General features: G+C 72.8%; 3 protein-coding genes across 3 annotated transcripts; 2 read left to right on the forward strand and 1 right to left on the reverse strand.

The window, feature by feature from the left end:
* Window positions 1–6,152: 6,152 nt before the first annotated feature.
* DECR2 (2,4-dienoyl-CoA reductase 2) lies at window positions 6,153–10,691 on the reverse strand. Its single transcript, XM_037507845.2, has 9 exons — window positions 10,563–10,691; window positions 10,024–10,092; window positions 9,641–9,692; window positions 9,064–9,199; window positions 8,451–8,575; window positions 8,294–8,387; window positions 7,843–7,947; window positions 7,318–7,535; window positions 6,153–6,695 (listed from the first exon to the last, which is right to left on the reverse strand). Exons 1-8 carry the CDS (start codon window positions 10,640–10,642, stop codon window positions 7,318–7,320), a joined length of 879 nt encoding a protein of 292 aa, XP_037363742.1. The 5' UTR covers window positions 10,643–10,691; the 3' UTR covers window positions 6,153–6,695.
* Window positions 10,692–18,514: 7,823 nt separating this feature from the next.
* PGAP6 (post-GPI attachment to proteins 6) lies at window positions 18,515–24,493 on the forward strand (the record flags this gene model as incomplete). Its single annotated transcript, XM_037507843.1, has 13 exons — window positions 18,515–18,590; window positions 20,403–20,580; window positions 20,672–20,864; window positions 21,026–21,153; window positions 21,275–21,543; window positions 21,609–21,892; window positions 22,114–22,204; window positions 22,279–22,402; window positions 22,584–22,720; window positions 22,930–23,108; window positions 23,184–23,330; window positions 23,842–23,958; window positions 24,147–24,493. Coding segments are annotated over 13 exons (2,220 nt in total), but the record flags the coding sequence as incomplete, so codon positions are not given.
* A 1,522-nt stretch (window positions 24,494–26,015) lies between these two features.
* Window positions 26,016–27,719, forward strand: MRPL28 (mitochondrial ribosomal protein L28). Its single transcript, XM_037504617.2, has 5 exons — window positions 26,016–26,303; window positions 26,417–26,569; window positions 26,748–26,882; window positions 26,953–27,039; window positions 27,438–27,719. Exons 1-5 carry the CDS (start codon window positions 26,016–26,018, stop codon window positions 27,567–27,569), a joined length of 795 nt encoding a protein of 264 aa, XP_037360514.1. The 3' UTR covers window positions 27,570–27,719.
* The last annotated feature ends 116 nt before the right edge of the window (window positions 27,720–27,835 follow it).

Below are 27,835 nucleotides of genomic sequence, written 5' to 3' on the forward strand. Positions count from 1 at the left end.
GGCCGCCAGACAGGCCCGCCCCGCCCCGCCCCCGCCCCGCCCCCGCCGGCCGCCAGACAGGCCCGGCCCGCCCCGCCCCCGCCCCGCCCCGCCGGCCGCCAGACAGGCCCGCCCCGCCCCCCCGCCCCCGGCCGCCAGACAGGCCCGCCCCGCCCCCGCCCCGCCCCCGCCGGTCGCCAGACAGGCCCGGCCCGGCCCACCCCGCCCCCGCCCCCGCCCCGCCCCCTCCGGCCGCCAGACAGGCCCGGCCCACCCCGCCCCCGCCCCGCCCCCGCCGGCCGCCAGAAGGCCCGCCCCGCCCCGCCCCCGCCCCGCCCCGCCCCCGCCGGCCGCCAGAAGGCCCGGCCCGCCCCACCCCCGCCCCGCCCCGCCGGCCGCCAGACAGGCCCGCCCCGCCCCCGCCCCGCCCCCGCCCCGCCCCCGCCGGCTGCTGGACAGGCCCGGCCCCGCCCCGCCCCCGCCGGCTGCTGGACAGGCCCGCCCCGCCCCGCCCCCGCCCCGCCCCCGCCCCCGCCCCGCCCCCGCCGGCCGCCAGAAGGCCCGCCCCGCCCCGCCCCCGCCCCGCCCCGCCCCCGCCGGCCGCCAGAAGGCCCGGCCCGCCCCACCCCCGCCCCGCCCCGCCGGCCGCCAGACAGGCCCGCCCCGCCCCGCCCCCGCCCCCGCCCCGCCCCCGCCGGCCGCCAGAAGGCCCGCCCCGCCCCGCCCCCGCCCCGCCCCGCCCCCGCCGGCCGCCAGAAGGCCCGGCCCGCCCCGCCCCGCCGGCCGCCAGACAGGCCCGCCCCGCCCCGCCCCCGCCCCGCCCCCGCCGGCCGCCAGACAGGCCCGCCCCGCCCCCGCCCCGCCCCGCCGGCCGCCAGACAGGCCCGCCCCGCCCCGCCCCCGCCCCGCCCCCGCCGGTCGCCAGACAGGCCCGGCCCGGCCCACCCCGCCCCCGCCCCCGCCCCGCCCCCTCCGGCCGCCAGACAGGCCCGGCCCACCCCGCCCCCGCCCCGCCCCCGCCGGCCGCCAGACAGGCCCGGCCCGCCCCGCCCCCCCCCCGCCCCGCCCCCGCCGGCCGCCAGACAGGCCCGGCCCGCCCCGCCCCCGCCCCGCCCCCGCCGGCCGCCAGACAGGCCCGGCCCGCCCCGCCCCCGCCCCGCCCCCGCCCCGCCCCCGCCGGCCGCCAGACAGGCCCGGCCCGCCCCGCCCCCGCCCCGCCCCCGCCCCGCCCCCGCCGGCTGCTGGACAGGCCCGGCCCCGCCCCGCCCCCGCCCCGCCCCCGCCGGCTGCTGGACAGGCCCGCCCCGCCCCGCCCCCGCCCCCGCCCCGCCCCCGCCGGCTGGAAAGGTCGGTTCGCGCGGGACCCCGACCCTCGGTTCACGGCCTGGGCGAGCGCGGCGCTGACGGGGGCGGCACCCCCAGGCGACATCGTGTAACTGGCGCGCAGGCTGAGACAGTCCGCGGAGGAGAAGCGCGGCGGGGGGTCCCCTGAGGGCGCGGTGCCCGCCCCGCGCAGCCTCCAGCGCCGCGCGCCCGCAGGGCGCCCCCCGCGCGCACCCCCAGCGCGCCCCTCCTCGGCACCGCTCGGGGCGCTGCGCCTGACGCCGGTCGGGCTCCGGTGACGCCCCTGCCCGGGCGAGCGGACCCGGCACCGGCGGGAGCGGCCGCTGCCCCAGGTCCCCGGAGGGGCCAGCGCTGGAGACCCCGCGCGGGGGACGCTGGAAACCTCCCCGGGAGCCCTCGGGTGGGAGGAGGTCCGGGCCCTGGAGCAGGAAGCCTCCTCCTCGGCCGCCTGGAGCCCTGGACCTGGGCTCGCCGGAGGGGAGGCTGCCGATCCCGCCCCGCCGCAGCCCCCCCTCGGGCTCGCGGAGCGCCTCGCGCGGGCTTCAAGGCCGCGGCGCTGCAGGGCCGCCCGTGCCTGCCCACCTCTGCTGCGCAGCGGGGAGGGACGCCTCCTGCCCACCTCGCCCACCAGCTCCCACAGGGCTCCCGGCTTGTCCTTCCAGCCGAACCCCTCCTCAGCACCCCTTCTGCCGCCCCTGGCCCCGTGGACGGAGGCACTGAGCAAGGGTAGTCGTGAGCCTTCCCTTCAGCCTCTTTGGGGCTAATTATAACGGAAAACAGCCCCTTCCCGAGCCAGTTACCAGAAACGTCTCCACCAGTCCGGACGCCGCAGCCACAGAGCGGCCACGCTGCCCAGGCCTCCGGGGGAGAGCAGGGCGGAGGCCCGCAGACACGGCCGGCCCGCAGCGCAGCAGGAGCCTCTCGCCTCCGGCTCAGCGGCGCGGGCACAGCACTGAAGAGAGAGACTGAAATTTAAAGGCGGTGAAAGCCCCCCCCCCCCCCCCCCCCCCCCCCAGCAGGACAGGAGTCAGACGGCGGGGCCGGGCGGGGCCCGTGGAGGCCGCGCACAAAGGGTGCGTGAGCCACACCTCGGGCGCAGGACGGTGGCACCGAAGCCAAGAGCCAAGGCATGGACACAGAGCACATGGCCGCACTGCCTAGCCGATGGGATGGCATGGCGCGGGCCCCAGCCCAAGAGCTCGAGGAGCGGGACGGGGAGGCAGACCCAGCCCTCGCCCTCATGCAGAGCAAAAAGCCTCGGAGAGCCGGGGGGGGGGCAGCTGAGGTGGCTGAGAGGTTCGGGGGCTGCATTCTCAGCGAGGAGGCAACCTGGGGCTCTGGGTGGGGCGCCCTCCAGTGCAGCTGACCCTGCTGACCCCTCCCGGAAGCCCGTCTCTTGGGTCGCATGGTAAGGGCTTCACGGTGGCGCGGGTTATCTCAGCCGCCGGGCTGGGCAGCGAGGGCAGCCCACAGGCACACGCCCAGCGCTCCTGAGGCTGAGACCGAGACCCCTGGGGGATGCTGGCACACACCTGGCAGAGGGGCCCTGCTGTCCTAGAAGCCACCGGTCCACCCCGAGGTCCCGACCCGGACCCCAGCCGCCTCTGAGGCCTGGGGTGGGGCTCCCGCTACAAATCCAGGGGTAAGTTCAGCACAGAGGCCTGGGGGAAGATGGCAGAATTTCATAGTTGAGCACCTTTAAAAATTTTTAAAATTTCTCTCCCCAAACCTCAGGGGCACCCGCCTATGTGTCAATGACCACGGGCTCTTTCCAGGGTACACAAAGGGTCCCCCCAACCATGAAAAGGACGGCAGCCTCACCACAGCCGAGTGGTCGGAACAGGTAGCCCCGGGGGACACCGGCTGACAGCAGGAAGGGTGCTGGCGGGTGAGGGAGGGGGCGGGCGAGGGAGGGGTCTATGGCCACCCGCTCCTCTCCCTCTCGCGCACACTCAGGAGGCAAGGGAGGGTCAGCCACGGCGTCTGCTGTGTGCAGCCAGCCCCTGCGGGACCAGCTCTGCGGGCAGCACCCCACGACCACAACCCAGCCCCATGGTGCCTACAGGCTGGGCAGAGGGATGGCTGGGGTGAGGGGCAGCTTCAGCCGCAGCTGTGACATTTATGCTGGAGGCCGTGCGCCTGTCCCTCAGGGCAGACGAAGGTGAGCGCCGAGTGCCCTGGTCTTGTCAGCACAGCATCATAATTTCGCTATTAAACAATTTTAAAATAAATACGTCCTTGGGCCTCCCCGGGGGCGCAGCGGTTGAGCGCTGGGCTGCAAAGCTGCCCGCAGCCTCTGCAGCGCCAGTTCGATCCCCGGCTGCTCCCCGGCCGCCAGGCGAGGGTCCCACATGGCGCGCAGACCTCTCCTGCCGCCCGCTGCTCCCCTCAGCAGTGTCCTTCGGTCCTTCTGCCTGCTCTGCTCCCCGCTCTGGCTCTGGCGGATTCTCTCACCCTCCCGCGCTTCTGACTGTCCCCAGTGCTTGTATAAAACAAAACAAGCAAACAAATAAATAAATAAATAAAGCATGCCTCTATTAAAAAAAAAAAAAAAGAAGAAGAAATAAATAAATCTTAAAAAATAAAATAAATACGTCCTCACCCCAAAGCCTCAAGGATGCCCCCCATGGGCTCCCTGCAGTGTCCCTGGGCCGCGGGGCTGTGTCCTGGCGTCGGGGGCCTGGCCACCCAGCGTCAGCACCGCGCTGCCCCACCAGAGGACTCTGCTGCTAGCGTCCACGTCCGAAGTGATTCGTGTATTAAGTCGGGTTGGGAGGAGGAATTGGAGTGGACTGACCTGGGGCCGGTCGGTGGGGTGTCCAGGTCTGGGCTCCCTGCATGGGCAGAGGGCCACTCTGGGCCGGACGCAGGTGCCTGGGCGGGGAGAGGCGCTGCCGCCAGAAACCGGCTGGGCGGGCCCCTTCGCAGGGCTTTGTCCCCCAAGCCCCGCCTATTGGCCCGGACCCCAGGTCCCCGGGCGACAGGGCCAGGGCTGGGCACCGGCCAGCACTTAGTGCAGGCTCCCGCCTGCCCAGCGCTCCCCGGTCAGCACAACCAAAGGCTGCGGCCGGCCCTTGAACTCGGGACCCTAAACACTGAGCCCGCGTCTGGCTCGGGGCTGCCGGGGCTGCACCGGCTCGCGGCACTCACTCAGGAGCGGGAGCTTTTCTCACCGTCAAATTTAGCAAGCGAGGAGCCAAAATAGCCGCGTCTGAAGGCACATCTATCGCGCCTGACTCAGCGAGCGATGCCCCCATTTAACGCGTCGGCGCGGCTGGGGCCGGTCCCTGTGGGGGCAGAGTCCCCGCCCCGAGGCCCCAGCCGTGAGGCTGCAGACGCTGTGGCCTGGGTCCGCCCCGAGACCCGCTGACCCGCGGGGCAGGGGAAGGGCGGGTCCCACCCGGAGGCCGAGCGCCATGGGGGGCCCCCAGGGGGACCCCACGGCCTCCAGGCCGCGCCCCGCTGCCCCCGCCCGTCCTGAGCCCTGCGTGGGGCGGCGGCATTGAGACCCCCACCCCGGGCTCTCGGGTCTAGCCCCAGGCTGGCCAGGCCCAGGCCACACCGAGTGGACGCGCGGCGCCGTCACTGCAGCGGCCCCCTGCGTGAGGGGGAAACTGGCCGCCCGCGAGCCGCAGGCCGAGCCCAGGAGCCACCGGTGCCGGTTGGTTCCAGTTGCTGTGCACCTGGAGGGGGCCGGGCCCGGGCCTGGGGGTCCAGGTCTTGGGGATGGGAAGCCGGGTCGGGGGCCCAGGGCTCGGGGAGGGGGCCGGGGAGTCGGAGGGAGGGAAGGACGCCTCTCAGCCCAGAGCCAGGCCCCGCGGTGGGGCCCCAGCCCTCCGCCTGCTCCAGGAGGCGCCCAGGTCTGGACGGGGGCTGCTGGCCTGCGGGTCAAGGGCGGCAGGGTGGAAGGGAGCCAGCGCCAGCGAGCGGGCGGGAGGCCGCCCCCAGAGCCGGGCCGCAGGAGGGCAGGGGCTGGGTGGGCGCCCCGGGCCGGGGCCTCCGCCCCTCCCCGGTAACCTGGGGACCAGGCGCCACCCACGGCTCACCGGTCGCCACAGCAACTGGAGGCGCAGCCAGAGACTCCCGCCCACAAGGCTCTGCTATTCTGGGGCAGCCCGGAGCTGTTCCCCGCCCTCCATGTCACTGGGACCAGCGCGGGGCCACGTCAGAGTGGGCTGGGCGGGCGCTGGATGCCACCATCGGCTGGTCCAGCCGGGGTCCCAGGGGCCCCCACACTCGGGCCATGTGCCTGTCCCACCAAGACCGCAAGTGCCGAGGGCCTCGGAGCCGCTGGAGGGGCGGGCGGGCAGGCCCTGCGGTCCCGCGCATGGACGCTGCCCTGGCCGGGGGCCCCTGCGGTGGCGTCCAGCCAAGCCCAGCCCGTGGCAGGGGCTCTGGCCCACGGGGCCTGTCCCCAGCCGCTGGGTGCACCCCGGGCCTGGCCGGCCTCTGCCCGCGGGTGAGGGGGTGCAATCCCGGCCTCGGTGTCCTCGTGTGCTTTCACGACCATCGGCTTCTCGCAGGCGTTTCCCAGGCCAGGCCTGGCTCTCTGGCCCATTCCAGAGCTTGCGGCTTGGGGCTCAGGGGGCGCCCCTGGGGGCGCCCTGGCCACCATCACTCCCCGCTATGCTGTGGGAGCCAGGCCTGGGGGGTGGGAGGTGGCCTGAGTTCCGTGAGGGCTCATGGGAGGGGGGGGCAGAGACAGTGGCCCTGGCAGATTGGACGGGGCTCCCACCGCCCGCCCCCCGCTGGGCCCTGCGCGCTCACCGCGGACGGGTGGTGGGACGCTGACCCTCCCCCAGACGGCCCGCTTGTAGCCCCACGTGTTTCCTTTTCCTGCTGAAACTTTTGTAAAGTCCAGTGAATAGACACCTTCGTGGCAAAAAGACGAATTTTGAAGGAAATGAAATTTATGGCAAGATTCTAAAGCTGCGGTAGGGAGATGGGCAGCATAGCCGGGGAGGGAGACGTGAGCCTGCAGGACACAGCACACTGGACGCCGGGGGCCCCTCCTGAACTCCAGAGCCCGGAGGCTCCTGAACAACCGAGGGGCTCCATGGGGATGTCCCAGCTGTGGGGAGCAGCCCCGGGCACGTCAGCAGGCACTGGACGCGGGCAGGACGAGACAGGCCTGCCTGGCTGGCTGGATAGCACAGCCCAGCAGAGCAGCTCCAGGTCCTGGATGGCCTCCCGTAGCTCGGCACATCCCACTCCGAGGCAGCCCCGCCATGCTGGCCTGGCCCTGCAGATGCCTGTCGGGAGGGCAGCTCAGCAGGCCGGCTCGCTGCCCAGTCCCGCCTGCCCAGGCCAGTGCACCGGAGGGAGGGAACGTGGATGCAGCTGCTCCCTATGCCCGCCAGCATAGAGAGCACCTGCAGAAGCACCAGAGACCGGGTCACCGGGAAGCCAGGGCACCTGCCTCCCACCCCACCAGCTGTGTCCACCCGGCCGCAACCCAGGACACCAGGCCGGCACGGGGCAGGACTGGGCAGCCCGGGCATGGGCACTGGGGGCTGCTGGCCAACACATCAGAGCCCTGCTGAGGCTACACCTGTGCCCCCGCAGGGTGCCCAGCCCAGCCAACGCCCCTGGGTCAGCCCACCAGCGCCCCCACAGGGCCAGGTCCCCTCAAGTCCACCAGGTTCCCGCCACCCCACTGGGACCAGGCGCACCGGGCAGAAGGGCTTGGGGGCTCGGAGACACCATCCTGGTGGGGATGCTGCTCAGGGCAGGGAGGGGCAAGTTTGCGGGGGCTCCTGCCATACCTCCTCCCGCCCTGACTCCAGCCTGTTGTGTGGGGCAGTGGGAAGCAGGCAGGCGAGGACATGCAGGGAGGCGCCCGCGGGTGGAGGGGGCACAGGGCCCTCAGCGAGGCCGGGCCACCGGACGGGTGACCAGGGGAGTGGCCAAGGGAGGTCACAGGGGTGGGGGGAACCGGGGGCAGGTTGCTGAGGGGGTGCCCGGGTGGGTGACAGGGGCGGAGCCGCTTGTCACCTAGAGCCTAGCAGAGGGGGGCTCCCCGCGGCCCAGCAGCCCGGGGTCGTTGGGCAGTGTCAGCCACGCCCCGCCGTCCACCACCAGCAGAGCTCCGGTCACGTAGGAGGCCAAGGGGCTGGCGAGGTAGAGCGCGCCGTGGGCCACCTCTGTCTTGTTCCCCAGCCTCTGCAGGGGGCTGGCCTGGACCTTCCTGCTCACGCTGTCCGGGGGGCCGCCTGGAGGGCAGCAGGCGTCAGCACTGGGCCCCGCGGTCCCCGCTCTCCTGGTGAGGCAGGCGGCTGCGTGGGGCACTCCCAGCCCAGCGAGGTCTCCCACCCGCACCCTGCCACGTCCTGAGGCTCTAGGGGTGCCCGGATGGGGCCCGCCGGCCGCGTCCTTTCGGCCTCCAGGGAGCAGCTGCCCACCGGGTCCTGGGCCCGGTGCCTGTGGGTGTGCACTGGCCGGCAGGCCTGCCCAGCGTGGGGCGGCCCTCTGGCGGCAGGGGACCCCGAGGCCAGACCCGCCAGGGCTCCCGGGGCTCACCCAGCCGACGGAAGCCCTCGGTGCCACTGATGGGGCCGGGGGCCAGGCTGTTGACGCGGATGTTCTGGGGACCCCACTCCACCGCCAAGTGCCTCGTCATGGCATCTGCCGGTGGGGAGGGCAGAGTGAGGGGGCAGCGCCCTGGCTGGGCTGCGGGCACCCCGCAGGGCGGGGCGAAGGCGAGGGCCGCAGCGGTCGGGGCGGGGCGGGGGCGGGGCCAGCGGGGCCGGGGGCGGGGCAGACGGGGGCGGGGCATCGCGCAGGGCGGGGTCGGCGGGCGGGGCCAGCGGGGCCACGGCCGGCGGGGGCGGGGCATCGGGCGGGGCGGGGCCGGCGGGGCGGAGCAGCGGGCGGGGCGGGGCGGGGCCGGCGGGGCGGGGCGGGGCCGGCGGGGCGGGGCCGCGGACGGGGCGGGGCCGGCGGGGCGCGGGGCGCGGGAGGGGGCACGTACCCACAGCCGCCTTGGCCGAGCCCGCGTGCAGCTGGAGCGCGCAGCCGCGCATGCCCAGGGTGGCCGTGATGTTCAGGATGACCCCTCCGTGCTCCTGCAACGCGCGAGGCGGGCGTGAGCGCGTGGCCGGCGGGCGCCCCGGCCCGGGGATACTCACCCGAAAGAACTTCTCGTGGAGCGCCCGGGACACGTTGAAGCTGCCCAGGGCGTCGATGTCCATCACCGTCTTGAAGGCGTTGAAGGACAGGGCGCTGGCGGGGCACAGGAAGTTCCCCGCGGCACCTGGGGGCGGGGCCGTGGAGCCGGCGAGCACGCGCCCTCGCGGCCAGCGCGGGACGGGGCGCCGCGGGCTGCGCGGACACGGCCCTGGCGGGGCCTCTGCCGAGCGAGGGGCCGACCGAGAGGCGTCCTCCAGGCAGAGGGCGAGGGCGCCCCAGAGGCCGCGAGGGGCGCGGTGAGGGCGAGGGGCGCGGGTGAGGCGCCTCTCAAAGGGAATTCCAGCAAGGGGGGCCCACGGACGCCAGGCGGCGGGAGAGGAGCCTGGGGCCTGGCTGACCGGAAGGAAGGTCTCTCCTCTCTGGGGAGGGAAGCTCAGCGCCCCGAGCCCGGCTCTGCCTCCGATCCATGGCAGTGCAGCAGGGCCCACGGCCCAGGAGGAGCAGCGTGGCCGCAGCCCTGGCGCTGAGCCGGCCCCCGCATGTGCCCAGGCCCTGCCCTCGCCCCAGGCTGGGGTTGCCGAGAGCCCCTGGCCTCACTAAATGGTGACTCACAGTTAACAAGAATGTCGATTTTCCCAAATTCCTTCAGGGCCTGGTCCACGGCAGCCATGATGGCCAGGGGAGCTCGGACGTCCAGGGACAAAGGGAGGCAGCGCTGGCCAGTGGCAGCAGACAGCTTCCTGGCAGCCTAAAAGCCAGACAGGAGGAGAGGTGGGCAGCAGCCAGAGGCAGGGTCAAGAGGCTGACACGTCCGATGTCACCGCTCCCCACCCAGGAGGCAGAGCAGCAGTGGACACTTCCTGAGACCACAACCTCTAGTGGCCTCGTGAGACACCCAGTCTGTCCCCCACTCCAGGCCACTCACTGGTCAGTTGCCATGCCAGCCCTGCCTGGAGGCTGGGCCTGGTGAGACCCCTCCTACGGTGGGTGGACACAGCCCCCCCTCCCATGGAGACAGGCAGTCTCAGGGCCACAGTCCTGCCAACGTGGCCCGCGCAGGACCCAACAGCCAGACTCCTCAAAAGCCTAGGGCGAGCCTCAGGTCACTTCCACTGAAGGAGGGGACCCCACCCTCTGGGCCCAGCCAAGCCCAGTCCTAACGTGGACAGGTGATCACGGAGACCCTCACCACTGACACTCTCGGGAGGCTCCTGCTGGCGATGACGGTGCGGCAGCCGTGCCTGCAAAGCCAGGGCCGGGCATGAGTGGGCGCTGGTGCCTCTAGCCAAAGCACAGCGGGCTGGGCACCAGGACAGGGGTCAGGGTCCAGCTCCACCCCATCCCAGAAGCCTCAGGCCCTGCTGTCCAGTGACCACAACCTGCTCAGCCATCTCTGTACAAATGGGGGTGCTGAGGCCAGAGCCCAGGCCCATCCCACCTGGAGAAGTCCCGGAGCCCGCCTCCACACCCAGCTGGCCCTGGACAGCACGGGGCCTCTCCATGCACTGTCCCCACGTGTGGCGGGCGCATCCCCCCAGGGTGGGAGGGAGGGCAGGGCAGTGGGGGGCTCACCGCATGAAAATCTCGGCGATCCGGAAACCGATCCCGGAACCACCACCCGTGATGAAGGCCACCTTGTCCCTGAGGGAGACGCGGCTCTTTGGAGAGACCCTGAGCTGGGGCCCCCTCGAGGCCCGACCGTGCGCCCCCCCCCCCCGCCACGTGCGCGCGCCACCCGGGCCTGCGGACGACTCCAGCCCGGTGGACGATTCAGAACGACCCAGCAGAGAGAGGTGTCTTCCAGGCGTCCAGCCCCCCCACTGCTGCGGCAGGAAGCGCGGGCACCTCTGGCCAAAACAAGCAAGGCGCTCTCCAGGGCAAAGATCAGTGCGGGCGCAGGGCACCCTCAGGCCCCCTGGACACTCAGCCAGTAGGCAGCGTCTCCACGCGCCTCTCAGAGGAGTACCTGGCCGCTCCCCGGGCGCCCCAGACCCAGCCCGGCTCGCGGCCCCATGCGCCCCAGCCCGGCCCGCTCCCCTGGCGCCCCAGCCCGGCTCGCTCCCCCATGCGCCCCAGCCGGCCCCCAGCCCGAGGCCCCGGCGCGCACTCACCGGAGCAGGTCCGGGCAGAAGAGGTGGCGGTACTCGGGGAGACACTCGTCCTCACTGACGTCGGGCGGCGGCTCGGCCATGGCGCTCGGTGCGGGCCGGGCAGACAGGACGGCGCGACCCGGGTCAGGGCACCAGCTCCGCCTCGCGGACTCGCCGCCCCGCCCCGCCCCGCCCCCGCGGGCGCGCAGCCGCTGGAGCCGGGTGGCCGGGCCCGGGCGCAGGCGCAGTGCGGCTGTCCTGCCCGGCTCGCAGCCCTTGCCGGTCTCCAGGGTAAGATCCGGCCTCTGTGCCGCCGTCCGAGCCGAGCCGAGCCGAGCCGCGGGCTGCGGACTCAAGCCCAGCCAGGCCCCAGCTTCCTCATCGCCAGCTGTGCATTTCCAACGCCAGTCGCGGGGCGCTCAGCAAGTGACCGCCCGGGCCACCTTGCCTGCTGCATAAACTGACCCCAGGGCAGGACAGGGTTGGAGCTCAGGACAGTCGGCGCCCCGGGGGGCCTTTCTCCGGAGTGGCCAGACCCTGCGCCGGTTCCCCAGTACGGTCCGCACACTCCGTGCTGCTCCAGCAACGCTGGACAGTGAGGTGGCCGGGGCCTGAGTGGCCAGCACACACCGGGCTGCAGAGTGACCCCAGGAGCAGGGCGGGTGCTGCGACACGGAGGGGCAGCATGGACGCACGTGCACCCCGGCAACGAGGCCATGAAGGGCCACTGGGCTTCCTCCCCTGGCCTGGCCCCCACAACCTCCCCTCCTGCACCCCAGGAGGCCAGACAAGCATCGTTCTGGGGGTGTTCATCGGGCTGGGGGTGTGAGGCGCCTCTATTCCTGCTCTGCTCCCGTAAATGCCGCTACTTGCCCAGGCAGGAGACCAAAGAACACTCGGCTCTCGTGCACAGCAGGCGAACTTTCATGTTCCCTCCTTGGACCTCTGGGGAGCCAGCCCAGAGGTGCTGTCTGGGCCCTGGACAGCACCCTGCCGCGGGCAGCCTCCGAGGCGTTGGGGTGGCGGATCATGGCCCTGGAGGTGCAGACCGCATTGGGGCCTTCCCAGGCCTGCAGGACAGAGACCAGGAGGGAAGTGGGGGGGCCGGGGCTGGGTGGCGCCCATCGGCGGCCCCGCCCACTCGATCCCCACCCCCATGGCCACCACGGGCCTGAGCGCACGTGCGGTGAGGCGGGGTGGAAGGGCTCCCTCCTCAGGTCCTCGGAGTGCTCCCCTCGGGGGCCTGGGGGCGCAGGGGGTCGCTGGGAGTGCCCCCAAGGCCCGCCCTGGCCGCGGCGTCCCGCCGGGCACCCTGGCACACCCCTCCCGGCCCCCCGCCACGCGAGGCCCCCACCCCCGGCCCCTGCAGCATCGTCAGGCCGCCAGCTTGAAGCCCCTCGGCTCGAGGCGCCAGAGCACGCCCCGACGGCCGCGCTGCACCGTCTGACTTCCCCGCCACCGAGGCGCGCGCGCGGCCGGACGACCCTCCCTCGGAAGAGGGCGAGTGGGGGCTGCCCCTCGCAGGCGCCCCGCCCGGGCTCCCCGCGACCCGCGTCCGCACCGCGGGGCACCCCGGGCAGCGGGCGCGAGCAACGCCAGAGCCCCTCCCGGGGCCGGGGGAGGGAGGGGCAGGTCGCCGGGACCTGGGCGGGCGGGAGCGGGCCGAGGGCGCCAGAGGGGGGGCCGCCGCGGGGGGCCGGGCGGCCGCGCCCAGACTCGGGCAACCGCGGGCCCCCGGCCTCTCCCCGGGGAGCGGCGCTGCCGGGAAGGCGGGCCTCGCCCCGCGTGCCGCCGGCAGCTCCCCCGCGCGGACGGGCCTGGCCCTGGACCGGCCCACGGAGCCGGAGGGGCCCGGGAGGCCCCGCCTGAGAAGCGGGCGGCGCCGTCTCCCGCCCGGCCGCGGCGGCCACAGCGGCGGGCAGCCGGCCTTGGCTCCTGCGGCCGCGCGCGCCCCCCCCCCCCCCCGAGGCCGGCGCCGCCTCACTGGCCCGCGCTGGGGCGCACGGGCGGGCGCGGTCCGGCGCCGGGGTCCGCGCAGCAGCGCCCGCAGCGCGGGGCGCCCGAGGAGGCCGCGCATGGAGCCGCCCGCGGCTGGCGCGCGCGGAGCCGCAGAGAGGCCGGCGCCCCGAGACGGTGGGAGGGCGGGCGAGGGGCGCCGGAACCCGGGGGCCGGGGCGGGGGGCGAGGGGCGCGGGAACCCAGGGGGCGGGGCGCGGGGGCGCCAGGCTTCGGGCCCACCCAGCCACCCCCACCCGCCGCGGACCCCGTGGCCCAAGCCCCACGCACACGCGAGCCGGGGAGGGCCTGGCCTGCGGCGCTGGACACCGTCCGGCCAGGACAGCAGACAACCGCTGGCGGCCACTGTGAGCCCGACGGCGCGGGGAGGGAGTGGCCGGGGAGGGCGGCGCGTCCAGGGCGCCCGCGGTGGGCAGCGCCCTGAGCTGGGCAGCGCCGGGCTGTCCGCGGCTGGCGGGGGCGCAGGGGACCGTGGGCGTCGCCACGAGGTGGCCGGGGCCTGGCGCTGGCGCCTCCGAAGAGCCGCGTCAAGGGGCGCGTGTGGGGGGGAGCGTAAGATTCTTACTTTCATTTTTTACAGAGAAGCAGTTTGCAGATGGAGCAAAGAGCCCCCGTCCCACACCTGCCCCCCCCTCGCTCAGCCTGCACAGCCTCGGGAGGTGGCCAGCAAGTGTACGGCGAGTGTCCATGCACCCAGGACCCGCGCTGACCGTGGGGCTGCGTTTCCACCAGGGCGGAGAGGCAGAGCTTGCCCCCCCACGTCCAGGTCTGCAGGGCTGTGCCCGCTGCCTGTTCAACACCTGCTAGTCCCGCCCAAGGGCAGGGGCGGTGGTTCTGGCCCAGCTGCAGGCTGCCAGGTGTCAGGGTGCCCTGGCCACCTTAGCCACTGGCTTCCGCAGCCTGGAGGAGGGACGTCTGCTCAGCCCCTAGGCACTTTCCTGCCTGGCACAGTGGCCCCAGCAGGCAGGGCCGGCACAGTGCAGCTGGCACTGGATGGGCCAGCAGGTGTCTCTGACCTCAGCGAGGGCCTCCTTGGTAGAAACCAAGCTTCCGGCTCCAGAGGCATTGTCCCCATGGCAGTGACAGCCTGCGCCCTGCACTGCTCCTGCCCACCACACCAGCCCTTCTGCAGTGGACGCGGCCTGCCCAGCTCCGTCCACGCTGCCGGCTCTCTGGGTGGTCACTGGGAGGGGAGAGCTTGGGGAGCAGCTGGCCCCACAGGTGGGCAGCAGAGGCTGCAGTGTGAGGGTGTGGGGTCCAGAGGGGACCGGGCAGCTAGCACGGCCCATCGGTGGCCTCTGTGAAGTAGCTGCTCCGTGTTACCCTTGGGGGCTACCGAGGGCGCCCTAGGTACTGCCACCCACGGCTCCCTGCTGGGCTCTGAGTGGCCATTGCCACGGCCCTGGGGACTGGGCACAGCACAAGAAGGACAGGGGGTGTCCTGGTCCTGGCCAGGCCGACTCTGTGGTAGGCCCGGGGCTTTTTCCTCCAGGTGTGGCCACTCACCGGCCAGCTGCACGGCCACCCTGTGCTGCCGGAGCCGCAGGCTGCCGGTTCATTTTCACCCAACTCCGAGTATTTTCTCATTTCCCTTTTGAGTTCTTGTGCTCTAGAAACTACGAGTCATGGTTGAGATAAAAGAAGTTCGGGGCCGCCCTGGTGGCACAAGGGGTTAAGCGCTGCACTAGGAAGCAATTCGTAGCCTCTGCAGCAGGAGTTCAATCCCCGGCCAGGGAGCTACCCACATGGCGCGGCAGACCTCTCCCTCTCCCTGCTGCTTCCCTTCAGTCTGCCTGTTCTGCTCCCCACTCTGTCTCCGGTGAGTCCTCTCACTCTCCCGTGCCTCCGACCTGCATTCTAGTTCTTGTATAAAGATAAATAAATCTTTAAAAAACAAAAGAAGTTAGCGGTAAGTGGTGAAACAGCCATGTCCATGAATTCGAAGACTTGGCATCATTAAAGCGGCAAAGCACTCATCAAAACTGTAACAGGGGGGTCCCCAGGAAAGGGGGAGGTTCCAGGTTCCCTGCCCCACCCAAGGGAGGGTGGAGCTGAGCAGGAAGAGGAGAAGCTGCACAAGAGACTGAGGAAGGAAGCAGGATGGAGCCAGGAGACCTGGAGGAGGCGCGTGGAGCCCAGAGACACGTGAAGAAACTGCGCTTGTCTTTTGGTCGTGGACGGGGTGACACAGATGTGGGGGAGACCCGTGGGGAGGTGACCATGGCAGCTTTTATCTTGATGTTGATTTTGCTCTTTTCCTTCCGGGCTTGTCTGGTTGTTTCTGACCCTTCTCTGTGGGTCCCCACTGGAAGATGCTTTAGACTTGCGGCAGGCTTTGGGGCTTTGCTCTGCGCCATTCCCATATGGATGGACTTTTACCCACGAGGGGACGGGGCACTTTGGGTGCTTCACTTAGAAACTAGACTCTTTGCCTCACCTGTATTGTTTCCTAGTTTTATTAAAGTTCCTTCCCCTTAAAGTCTCCTATGTTTTGTGTTGATGCGGCGGATGGCAGAACCCTTTTAGAATAGGCAGGTTTGCGGGGTTTGGGCTGCCCCTCTCCCTGCCCTGTAACAAAAGGACCTGCAGCTCCTGTGGCCCCCGCCTGCCATGGGCGCTAACAGAGGCCATGAGCATCGCCGACCCAGGGAAAACAGAATAACCAGAAGCCACTGGAAAGAACGAAGCAGCAGGGTCTCCCTGGGGCTCAGGGTGAGCCTATTTTTTATTAAAAATTATTTATGCGCACAAGAGCTGGGGTGCAGGCCCGAGGTGGGGGGTGAGAAGACCCCCACCCCCCAGAGACAAGAGTGAGGAGCAGAACAGGCGGATGCACGGAGACACACTGCTGAGGGAGCAGCGGGGAGATGAGGGGGGGTCTGCTGCGCCCCGTGGGCAGCTCCCAGCCAGGGATGGACCCGGGCCCAGGTGACCCGGCGCCACAGGGAGCTCCTGTGTTGGTTTTAACTGGGCTGCAAGACCGTTCGGTGGGGGAGAGAACAGGATGAGCCATCACACGTGATGAAGTCACAGCCCCACAGTGTCCGAGAACGTCGAAACACATCAACGATCAAAAGGAGAGAACCAGGGCCTCCCCGGTGGCGCAGCGGTTGAGCGCTGGGTTGCGAAGCTGCCCGCAGCCTCTGCGGCGCCAGTTCGATCCCTGGCTGCTCCCCGGCCACTGGGGGAGGGTCCCACACGGCGCGCAGACCTCTCCTGCCGCCCGCTGCTCCCCTCAGCAGTGTCCTTCGGTCCTTCTGCCTGCTCTGCTCCCCGCTCTGGCTCTGGTGAATTCTCTCACCCTCCCGCGCTTCTGACTGTACCCAGTGCTTGTATAAACAAAACAAACAAACAAATAAATAAACATGCCTCTATAAAATTAAAAAAAAAAAAAAAAGGAGAGAACCACAACGCTAAGACGCCACGGAGAAGGTTTAAGGGTGGTCTTGGCGGGGGCGCCTCAAGGTGACACCAAAGCAGGAGCCGCAGGGCCTCCCTGGCGGCACCGGGGGCAGTCCCAGCGCCATCAAGCTGTCCCAGCCGCGTGGCCCGCGTCCATCCCCAGCCAGGAGCTGACCCACGGGGCGCAGCAGAACCCCCGTCACCCCGTCTCCAGCTGCCCCTCAGCAGTGTGTCTCCGCGGATCCGCCTGCTCTGCTCCCCACTCTGCCTCGGGGGGGGTCCTCACCCCTCTACCCCTGGCCTGTACGCCAGCTTTTGTAGGCATAAATTAATAAATAAATCTTCAAGGAAAAAAAAGGCCGAGCTGTTCAAAGAGCCGGAGGCAGCGGCCGCGTTCTGTGCCGGGTGTTTCAAGCGGGGTGGTTCAAGCGGGGTGGGAGATCCGTCTGTCAGCGGAGCAGGCCTAGCCCCAAGCAGGCCCCGCACTGCCCCCACGGCCCCGGGCGCTGCAGCTGCCCACTCCCGGGGACCTCTGGCCTGGCCGCCAGCCGCGGCCCCTCCCAGGTGAGTCGGCTTCCTTCCCGGAGGGCTGCAGGAGGTGACTGGAGAGAGTGCCCCCCGCCCTGGCTGCCCCCGCCCCCCCCCCCTGCACCGGCCCCTTCCTGCGTGTGTCGGGGAGACCGTAGTTGCACTTAGAAAACCGATCTGGTGAAATATTCACAAACCCCTTGTGTTCCGAAGTCAGGGGTGCGCGTCTGTGACTCTCAGAGCCTGGGCGGCTGGTCTGGCTTCAGGGACAAGTGGGGGGCCGGGGGGGGCACTTGGCAGGGCCCCCCAGGGCCACGTGGCAGGAGAGCCAGCTCCTTCCTCAGGACGCCCTGTCTCTGGGGGCGTCTGGGGGGGGTGCTGGGCTGCAAGGTCAGAGGGATCCCCGTCCCCAGGCCTTTCTCAGCGGAAGCCCTTGGAGGCGCAGCCAGGGCTGCAGACTCTCCCAGGGGCTGTGCCGGGAAGTGCTGGGGCCCAGGCGCTGGATGGGCTGCGTGGGGTGCCACTTGGGGGCAGCTCTTCCCCCCCACGGGTCCGGAGGCCTCGGGATCGAGAGCCCTCGTCTGAGTGGACAAGTCCAGTCACCCGTCCGCCGGCAGACTTGGCAGGTCTCCTCTGCAGCGAGCGCCACAGGGTGACGCATGCTGCTGGCCGAGGGCGGCCAGGCCCGGGTCCCGGGGCCGCGGCGGGCGCAGTGGCAGGTCTGGGCGTTTCCTGCTCGGCACAGGGACACGCCACAGGTCCCGGCCACCCGGTCCTCGAGCCGCACTGCCCCTTGCTCAGGCCCCAGCCCGCTGGGCAGGCAGCGCCCCCCGCCGGGCGGCGACACGTCCTGGGCTGCTCAGGCCGGGCCGGGCCGGGCCGGGCCGGCTCCTGTCTCCGCCCTGTGGGGCTTCTGGGCCTTTCACTGCCCTTTAGTCGCATCGGGTTTTAAGAGCCTGGCCGGGCCTCCCTGGGGCGGCTGTGAGGCCCTGGGCAGCCAAGGCAGCCGGAGTCCACGCCGGCCGGGAGCCACCCACGGGACCCACCGGGCGCGGCAGACGCCCCTGACCCGCGGCCCCGCAGCGCTGCATGTCGGGGGCCCCCGGCTCTGCCCCCCACTGTCGCTGGGGCGTCCTCCCGCGCCCCCTCTGGCCCGCACCCCAGCCCTGGCGCGCACGAATAAACGCCCTCGCCACGCCCTCGCGCGCGCGCCCGCCCTGCCCCGCCGCCCGCGGTGACCTTGGGCTCCCGGGAGTCCCCCAGGTGCGCACAGGTGGGCGCCGCGGCTCCGCCCGCCCCCGCCCCGCCCGGGCTCCGCGCCCGCCCCCCGCCCCCCGCCCCCCAGACCCCTCGGCCTCGGCGCTGGCCCGTGACCCGGCGCTCCTGCAAAGGTGGGCGCCTCTGGGTGGCCCCGGTGGGGGGCGCCCTCCCAGCCCTCCTGCCCGCCCCTCGCAGGCCCCCTCGACCGGGCAGGGGTGTTTCCGCGGGGGGCGCCCCCAGCCCTTCCCGAGCCCCGGGGCCCCACTTCCAGCGCCGCCCCCGCCGAGTCTCTCCCGGCCCTCGAGCCTTGTGCGGCCGGGACAGACGCTGCGCGGGGCTCGCCCGGCTCCCCGGGTTGCCCGGGGTCCTCCTGTCGGGGCGGCCGGCGCCGGCCCCGGGCGCCCCCCGCCTTCCCCGCGCACCGGCGCTCGGGGGCAGCCGCGAGGCCGCGGGGTCCCGCCACTGCGCCCCATCCCCGCGGGGGCCCGCGCCGCCCCCCCCCCCCCAGCCCGCCCCTCCCCCCGCCCCTCCCCTCCCCCCGCCGCCGCGCCCCCTCCCCGGGCGTCGGGGCGGGCGGGGCGCGCGGGGCGGGCGGGGCCTGCGGCGGAAGCGCCCGGGGCCGGGGCCAGCGCGCGCCATGGGGGCCCGGGGCGGCGCCGGGGGCGGGGGCGGCGCGGGCGCGGGCGCGGGCGGCGGGGGCCGGGGACGCGGGCCGGGGAGCGCGGCCGGGCGCAGCCATGGGCCGGGCCGGGCCCCGGGGCGCGGCGGCGGGGCCGCGGCTGCTGCTGCTGCTGCTGCTCGCCGGGCGCCCGCCCGCGGCGGCCGGCGCCGGCGGGACGAGCGGTGAGCGGCGCCCCCGCGGGGGCGGGGGGCGGGGGGCGGGGGGCGGGGCGCATTGTGACTCGGGGCGCCTGTGCGCTCAGCGGCGCGCGCTCCCCCCGCCGCGGGGCCCGGCCGCGGGGGTGTCGCTTGGGTCCAGCGCGCGGCGGGCACAGGCCCCGGCCCTTCCCGGGGCTCCGCCCCCCACGGCAGCCGCTGCCCGCGGAGGTCCGGCTCCCGGAGGCTGCCCTCGGCGCGGGCCTGGGGTGGGCACCCCTGTCTGTGGCGCTGGGGGCTCTGCTGCCCCCCCCCCGCATCACCGGGCCGGACCCCTGGACAGAAGGCAGGGGCCGCCCCTCCGGGCTTCTAGGGGGTGACCTCCTCCCCCCCTGGGACCGGCTCCCACGCCCTTTGCCCCCCAGCTTCCCGCCTCGCCGAGGGCCCCTGGCCGGTCGGGCTGTCTTCTCTGCCCCCAGCAGGGGCCGGCGTGGCTGGGGCAGCTGCTCACCTCCGGCCGGGGTCCCCGGGCAGGGCGGCTGGTCCGCCCGCTGCGCCCCTCCCTCACCTGCGGCTGTGCCCTCTGCTCAGGACTGCTCCGAGCGCCCTCCCCTGCTGCCTCCCGCGGCCTCTTGGGCTGCCCAGGGCTGCCCCTGCAGGCCCCGAGGTCCTGGGGGCACCACCTGCCTCACGGTCACCCGTCTGGGCCTCAGGCACAGCTGGAGGACGGACGGGCCAGCAGACCAGCATGGCCAGGCCCTGCTGTCTTCCCCCAAGGTGCCTCTGCGCAGGTCACAGGACCCTGTGAGAGCCCCTCTCACCTGGTGGTGACCCCACCCACCCCCCGCTGGGCCTGCTGGGCCCTGACTCTTCCTCTGGACCAGCTTTCGCAGCCATCGGCCCCTGGGAGGGTGCCTGGGGTGCTGGCGCCCCAGTCAACGCCCAGGGAAGGGGAGCAACACATGCAATCACCAGCCTGGCGCTGGGGCCGTCCAGCCCTGCCCAGGCGCCCGGTGGCTGAACCCCTGGTGTGGGACCACCCAGAAGCACAGAGACCCTGGGTGCTGCTCTCTGGGCCCCAGGGGGGCCCGAGTCCGGTTGTGCTGAGGCCTCGAGCCAAGGGAGTGAGCAGTGACTGGGCTTTGGGGGCGTGGGGGTGCTAGCAGCTGGGGAGGTGGGGGCCTGAGCGTCACCGCCAGGACTGGCCCTGGGGGAGCCCCAGCCAGGCCTGCAGGTCGCCTGCCGTCTGTCTGGCCTGGTCCAGTGCTGCTCTGCAGGGTTCTGTGCCCTGGAGCGGGGGCCTGCTGTCCCTAAGCTGCTGGCCCCTCTCCAGGTGGGGCACCTCCCCAGCTGGTCTCCTGGGCCCCAGCAGGCACCCTGGTCTCCAGGGCTGAACCCCTCCCTGCCAGGGGGCCCATGGACAAGTCCTGGGACCGGGTCAGAGAGGGAGGGGTGTCCTGTTGGCAGCCCCAGGGCAGAGGAGAAGGGGAGGCTCCCTCCCTGACCACACCCTCAGCCCCTGGGCCTCCTCCCTGGACCCTGAGGTGCGGCCTTGGGCTGAGCAGCTGGGCGGCACCTGTGAGTCACTCCTCCTCGGTCCAGCAGCAGGGTCAGGTGGGGCAGGGCCGGCTCTGACTGGGTGCTGGGTGTGCCCACACCCGAGGGAGCGGAGGAGGCCTCATGCTCGTGGCCTGGTCCCTGGGGGCAAGGTAGAGGTTTCTGAGTCCTGGCCTTGCGCCCAGAGCCCCTGAGCCGGGGAACAGAGGGGGTGAGACCAGCCCTTGGGACGCCTGCCCCTGGCAGAATGGGGCCCGCCGCTGACCCACGCCCGTCCCGCAGAGGGCAGGCTGGTGTCCGAGCAGTTCCTGCAGACCCCACAGAAGCTGTCCCCCTACAGCTGGTACGGCAGTGCCCGGCTCTTCCGCTTCCGCGTGCCCCCTGACACTGTGCTGCTGCGCTGGCTGCTGGGGGTGTCCCGGGCTGGCAGCGCTGCCTGCACCCCAGCGGAGGTGACCGTGTAGGTGCCCTGGGTGCCTTCCCTGGGGTCTCCCTGTGGGTGCCCCCCCCCGCAGCCCCACCCACGCCTGCACCCTCCTTTCCTGCCCCAGGCACTTCCGCTACGGTGCTCCTCCGGTCATCAACCCGCTGGGCACCAGCTTTCCCCCCAACACCTCCGTGCGGCCCTCCTTCTCTGTGACGATGCTGCACAGCAACACTTCGGTCAACCTCTCCCACCCCGCGCCCGGGGACTGGTTTCTGGCCGCCCACCTGCCCCCCGCGTCCCAGAGGATTGAGGTGCAGGTGAGGGGGCAGCACTCGGCCCCTGGGCCCCTGCTCACCCCCTCCCCACTCCCCTGCCCTCCCCTCCACCCACCCCTGCTGCCCCCAGCCCCCCCACCCTCCCTCCTGCCCTCCCGCCCACCCTGCCCGCTCCCCACCATGCTCTCTCCGCATCTCCCCAGGGCTTCATCCCCGCCTGCGCCTACGTCTTCCAGCCGGACATGCTGCTGCTGCGGGTGCTGGAGGTGTCCATCCTGGAGCCTGGCGTGCCCCTCCCGCAGATGCTCCTCTCCCAGCCCAGCTACCTCAAGTGAGTGGCGGGGGTGGCTGGCGCCGCCCTGCCTCTTGTGGGGGAAGCTGGGTCTGTTCCTCGGGCACCAGGAGGGGGCCCGGCCAGGGGCGCAGCCTCCAGCAAGATCTGCCCCGGCCAGGGTCTTCGTCCCCAAGCACACTCAGCGGCTGCGCCTGGAGCTGCAGGGCTGCGCCTCCAACGGGAGCCAGGACTGCCCTGTGCGCCTGACCGTGGGCTCGGCCGCCCTGCCCGAAAACCTCCAGAAGGTGCTCGTGTGCGCCGGCCCCACCCGCGCCTGCGGCCTTCTGCTGCCCTCGCCGCCATGGGACCACTGGCTGCAGGTGGCCGTCCGGAGCCTGGCGGTGCCCCCGGCCGCAGTGGCCTTCAGTGTGGTGGCTACCCTCACAGGTGGGCCCGGGAGCGGGCGGCCTGCCCGGCTGCCGCCGCCTCCCCACTGACCCCGCCCTCTGCAGCTTGCAGGCCAGAGAGTGTCCAGCTGGCCCCGCCTGGCGGCCTGAACCAGAGCGGCCAAGGCCCTGAGGACCAGCTGCCCCCAGGCCCCGGACCCCACGGTGATCCCTGCTTCCTCGGCCTTCCGGCCACGAGGGAGGACGTGGATGTCCTGTCCGTGCGTTTCCGGCCCCTGGATGGCCTCTTGGTGCCGGCACGGCCGGGAGTGCCCACCGTGGTACGGCTGCCCCTCAGCTCGGGCATGGACAGCGGGGGCTCCCTTAGCGTCTCCTTGTGGGCCAACAAGGTATCTCCATCCCCGGGGCCTCGGGGCTGCCCGCTGGCTGGGGCTGCCGGGTGTCCTGCCGTTCCAGCTCCCAGGCCGCGGGGCCGGGCACAGCCCCAGTGGGTGGGCGGACGGGTGGGCGGGCGGTGACTCAGGACTGGGCTATGAGGCCTGATCCTACAGCCTGGGGCTCCCAGTACTGCCCATCGAGTCGCGGCTGGTGCCAACCCCCCCCTCCGCAGAGCGCCATGGCCGACGACAGCTGGGTGGCAGCCTGCCTGAGCCCAGCCTCGCCCTTCCTTAGCTTCAACACCTCGCACAGCTGCACCACAGGTACAGCCTCGCGGGGGGCACCTCCCCAGCCTCGCCACCCACTTCCCGCCTGACCTGCCTCTGTATCCGTGCAGCCTTCTCCCAGGGCTATGCCCTGTCCCTGAACGCCTCGGCTCTCAAGGCCACGTTGGTCATCCCCTACCCTGAGACAGACGACTGGTACCTGTCCCTGCAGCTCATGTGTTCCCCAGGCCCCGGGTAAGAGCACGTGTGGCCACGGGTGTCTGGGGGCGACCCGGCCCCCACGGCCTCCCAGGGGGCGTCCCAGGGTGCCCCCTCCTCTGGGGGCACTGCCTGGTCAGTGGGCTAGGCAGGCTCGCGGCCAGGGCCTCGGGCTCTGGGCCCGGCTGGCTGCAGACCTGTGGCCGCGCCCTCGCAGGGGCTGTGAGCAGGCCAAGGTTCCCGTGGAGGCTGCCTCGCATCTGGCCCCCTGCCTGGACGACTGCGGGCCCTACGGCCAGTGCCTCCTGCTGCGCAGACATGGCTTCCTGTACGCGGGCTGCAGCTGCAAGGCAGGTGAGCGCTGGCCCAGCCCCTGTCCCTGCCTGCCTGGGGCCCACACCTGAGCCCCGTCACTGCCTGCCCATACTGGCTGAGCCTGGGGGCACCGCCTCCGGCCCGGCCTGCCCCTGGGTGAGAAGGGCCTGGATGCGGCTGCGGTGGGGGGCTGGGGACAGCTGCGCCCCCACGCCTGGCCTCAGCTCATGGCCTGCCCTGGCCTGCAGGCTGGCGCGGCTGGAGCTGTACAGACAACAGCACGGCCCAGACAGTGGCCCAGCAGAGGGTGGCCACGCTGCTTCTCACCCTCAGCAACCTGGGCTTCCTGGCACCCATCGCTGTGTCCGCACAGCGCGCCTTCCTGGTGGAGGCCTCCGTCTACACCTATACCATGTTCTTCTCCACGGTGAGCCGGTCTGTCCGGGGTGAGGGTGGCGGGCTGCCCTGGGCTGCAATGACCGCCCCTTCCCCCCTCCCCCAGTTCTACCACGCCTGCGACCAGCCAGGGGAGGCGGTGCTGTGCATCCTCAGCTACGACACCCTGCAGTACTGTGACTTTCTGGGTTCCGGAGTGTCTATCTGGGTCACCATCCTGTGCATGGCGCGGCTGAAGGCTGCCCTGAAATACGTGAGTGTCCGGATGCCCCGGGCCTGGGCAGCAGACAGAGGCCCTTGAGTGCAGCTTGTGGCGGGAGAAGCCAGAGTAGCGTCCAGTAGCTGCCCGTGACAGCTCCCGCCCCTCCTGGAGACCAGCTGCCCACGGGAGAGGCCCCTGCCAGGGCAGGCTGCGTGGAGGGGGCCTGTGGCAGGGCGGAGCAGGCCTCAGCCTATATCTGTTCGGAGCTCTCCTTGGAGGGGCCAGACCTCCGGAGCCGCTGCAGCTGTCCCAGGTCCCTAGAGTCCCTGGCACCCTGCCTCGCCGAGTGCCTGCCTCGGAAATTTGCCAGGGGGTAGATGGGGGGGCAGTGGCCAGGCAGCATGGCCAGAGGGATCCCTCCCTCCCACCCAGCAGAGCAGGACAGACAGCAGACCCAGGGGACGGGCAGAGGGCTAGGCCAGGCAGCAGGGTGAGGGCGCGCCCAGGCTCCTGCTGCTCCAGCCTGGGCCCTGGACCCATGGCTGCTCCGTGTCTTGCACAGGTCCTCTTTCTCCTGGGCACGCTGGTCTTTGCCATGTCCTTGCAGCTGGACCGCAGGGGCGCCTGGAACACGCTGGGACCATGCCTCTTTGCCTTGGCGGTCATGGTTGCCATGTGGGTAAGGAGCGGGCCCCTGCAGCCCCACCCCGGGAAAAGAGAGCCTGGCCCCACTCTGGCACTCCCCAGTCAGGCCCAAGTCCTGCCCCTCTGCCGGCACTGCTGCTGGCCCCCCTTGGGCCTGGTGGCTTCAGCCTGAGGCCTCCTGGAGCTGGGAGCCCCGGGTAGCACTCCCACCTGCCCCCACAGGTGTACCGCTGTGGGCACCGGCACCGCTGTTACCCCACCTCCTGGCAGCGGTGGGTCTTCTACCTCCTGCCTGGCATTTCCATGGCTGCCGTGGCCGTCGCTATCTACGCCGCCATGATGACCAGCGACAACTATTACTACACCCACAGCATCTGGCATGTACTGCTGGCGGGGAGCACGGTGTGCCTGCTGCCACCACGCGACCAGCACGCCGAGCCCTGGGCCTGCACCCGCAGGCTCGCCTGCCACTACCAGATCTGCAGGAACCACCGGGAGGAGCTGTACACAGTGACGTGACCCGCCCGGAGCCCGCGGCCTCTGAGGGCCTCTCCTGCCGGGCAGACCAAGAGCGCGGCCCTTCCAGGCTGATTGCCAGCTGAATAAAATTGCCCTGGCACAGGCTCTTGCTTTCTCCTCTGGGAGATCATCCCCTGCTCCCCGTGCTGCCGTCCTCGGCGGGTCCTCCTGCAAGTGCTGCAGGCCTGGGGTTGGGCCGGTTGCCTGGTTGCGGGTGGCAGTGGGGAGGGCAGGCCCTGCGCCCCGCTGTCTCCCTGCGGGGCCATGACACGGGCCTGGGTGCCTCTCCCGCTGGCCCCTGCTGAGGCGGGGCGCCGTGCCCTCCCTGAATCGCTGTCCCCTGACGCTGCTCCCTCATGCCAGCCTGCGGGCGCGTGGGGGCGCCCCTGATGCAAGCGCGTGGGCCGTGGTCCCCAGGGACTGGTGGGCTCGCGCCGCGCGGTGACAGTTGTGCCTCCTTTGGCTCTGGAGGGAGCTGGCGCCCGCCCCGCCCGCCTCCGCCGCCCCACCGGGCCCCACGTGTAGGGAGCCCCGGCCGGCCGCCTCCTGCCGCCCTGCGCGGGGAGCGCGTGGGGCCTGGGGTCTGGCGGCCGCAGCAGAGCCCGGCCGGGCCAGAGAGCAGGGGGGGCGCGGGCAGCGGAGTCCGCCGAGGCCCTGGGGGCGGGGGCAGGGGGGCCTGGGGAGGGGTCCAGGGGGTGGGGGAGGGTGGGCCTGGGGCGGGGTCCGCGGGGTGGGGGGGGCCTGGGGCGGGGGTCCGCGGGGGGGGGGAGGGTGGGGCCTGGGGGGGGAGGGTGGGGCCTGGGGCGGGGTCCGCGGGGGGAGGGGGCCTGGGGCGGGGTCCGCGGGGTGGGGGTGAGGGTGGGGCCTGGGGCGGGGCCCGCGGGGGGGAGGGGGGGCCTGGGGCGGGGCCCGCGGGGGGAGGGTGGGGCCTGGGGCGGGGTCCGCGGGGTGGAGGTGAGGGTGGGGCCTGGGGCAGGGTCCGCGGGGGGGGGGGAGGGTGGGGCCTGGGGCGGGGTCCGCGGGGGGGAGGGTGGGGCCTGGGGCGGGGCCCGCGGGGGGTAGGGCCTGGGGGGAGCCGCACCCGCCGCCACGGCTTCGGGGGTCGCCGAGGGGGAGGCTCATGTGATGCTTTTCGGGCGCGAGCGCGGCTTTCAGACGTTAAAACGTATTTTCGTGCAGCTCTGGCGTCGCCGCGCGTGGTGACGTCAACGCTCGCAGGTGACGTTCCAAGGCCACGCGCCTCGCACGGCTCCCGGGCCCTCGGGGAGGAGCGCGAGCCCGGCGAGCGCCCCCCGCCCCCAGGCGCGGCGCGGCGCGGCGCGGGCCACGCCCCCAGCCGGGGTGGGGCGGAGCGACGGACGGGCTGCGCAGCCAATCAGCGGAGGCGCGCGGGCCACGCCCTCAGCGGGGGCGGGGCGGGGCGACGGACGGGCTGCGCAGCCAATCAGCGGAGGCGCGCGGCCTGTCGCCACTTCCGGCTCCGGCGCGTGGCGGCGCTCGCGGAGGCGGGAGGCGCGGGCCGGGCCGGGGGCGCGGGGCGCGGCGGGGCGGGGCGGGCCTGGCGGCGGCGCGATGCCCCTGCACAGGCTCCCGGTCGCCGTGTGGAAGCGGCTGCGGCTGCGGGGCGGCCTCTGCGCGCGCCTGCCCGCGCACTACCTGCGCGCCCTGGAGGACGCGCGCGCGCCCGCCGCCGTCCACTACCGGCCGCTCGGCGCGGGGGTCGCGGCCGGCCCCGGGGGCGGGCGGCGGCCGCGCGTGGAGGACGTGCCCGTCCCCGTGCACCGGCCCCCGGAGTCGCAGCGGGGGCTGTGGGGCGGCGAGGGCCTCGTCCTGGGCCAGCGCTACACCGGGGACGACAAGGTGCGCGGGCGCGGGCCGCGGGGGGCGGCGGGGGCCGCGGGGGGCGGCGGGGGGCGGCGGCCCGCGCGGAACCCCGGGGCGCGGGCGCTGACGGCCCTCGCGCTCGCCCGCAGCTCGGCAGGCGGGTGCGCAAGGTGTGGAGGCCGCAGCTGTTCCGGCGCGAGCTCTACAGCGAGATCCTGGACGCCACGTTCGCCGTGACGGTGACCATGCGCGCCCTGGACCTCATCGACGCGGCCTTCGGCTTCGACTTCTACATCCTCAAGGCAGGTGCCGCCTGCGCGGCCGGCAGGTCCAGCGGGGCGGGCCGGGGCCGGGCCGGGGCGTCCTGCGGGGCCTGAGCGCGGCCGCCCCTCCCGGCTCCCGGGCGGCGGGGCTGGCTGGGGGCGACGCCGCGGGGGCGCCCGGCCCTTCGGCGCCCGGCCCCATGGTGGTCTCCCGCAGACCCCGCCGCAGGACCTGTGCTCCAAGTTCGGCATGGACCTGAAACGGGGCATGCTGCTGCGCCTGGCCCGCCAGGACCCCCGGCTGCACCCACACGACCCCGCCCGCCGGGCGGCCATCTACCGCAAGTACCAGGTGAGGCCTCGCGCCCCCTCCCGCCCGGCCTGCCCCCCGCCCGGCCTCACGTGTTTCTCTGCCCACCCAGGAGTTTGCCATCCCAGAGGCAGAGGCCGAGTGGGTCGGGCTGACGCTGGAGGAGGCCATGGAGAAGCAGCGGCTTCTGGAGGAGCAGGTGAGGGCGGGCGGGCGAGGGCAGGCGGGGGCAGGTCGAGGGCAGGCAGGCACTGCCGGACGGGCAAGGCTGTTCTGGGACCGGCACCCCCACCCCTGCCCTGCTACCAGGTCTGGGCCGCTCCCGTTCCCTCCAGTCCGTTTCTAGCGCGCTTGACAGAAAGGCTGGCACCCGCGTTTGCATGCTTCAAGTCCCAGCACCTGGTGTCTGTCACTTGGGAGGGCTGCAGCCTGCTGGCGGGCCCCCGTGTGTCTGGACCACAGCACCCCTGGGCAGGGAGCAGGGAGGCGAACCTGGTCCTGGCGGCCAGTGCCCCTCGGTGGACCAGCAGCGCCAGGTCCTGCCCTCCTCCAGCTCCCAGGCTCTGCTGGAGCCTCACGGGTCCCTCCTCCCCACAGGACCCCACTCCTCTGTTCAAGGTCTACACAGAGGAGCTGGTCAGGCGGTTTCAGCACCAGGCGCTGTCCGAGCCAGCAGCCGTGGCGCCAAGGAGAGCTGGCAGAAAGGCGGTAGATGACCCCACGGCCTGACAGGCACGCTGGGCGGCGGGTCCTTTTTTGGGCACATGGCTGGCTCTGAGGCTCCGGGTGCACGTGCGAACCCTGTCCCACTCTGCGGCCCCCGCCCTCGCCGCAGAGGCCCTGTGGCCCCTCCCCTGGCAGCGCGAGTAAAGTTGGAGCCAGGCGTGCGTGTCTCCTTTGCTCTCCCTGGCAGAGGGGCGGCGCGCACCCCGTGCCCCTCCCTGCCGCCCGACGTCCCCCAGAGCGGAACCGGGAGTGACTCGTCTGTGCAGGCG

The sequence above is a fragment of the Talpa occidentalis genome, unplaced genomic scaffold (assembly GCF_014898055.3).
Source record: "Talpa occidentalis isolate TD23 unplaced genomic scaffold, MPIMG_talOcc4v2.1 talOcc4.12, whole genome shotgun sequence".
Lineage (NCBI taxonomy): Eukaryota > Metazoa > Chordata > Mammalia > Eulipotyphla > Talpidae > Talpa > Talpa occidentalis.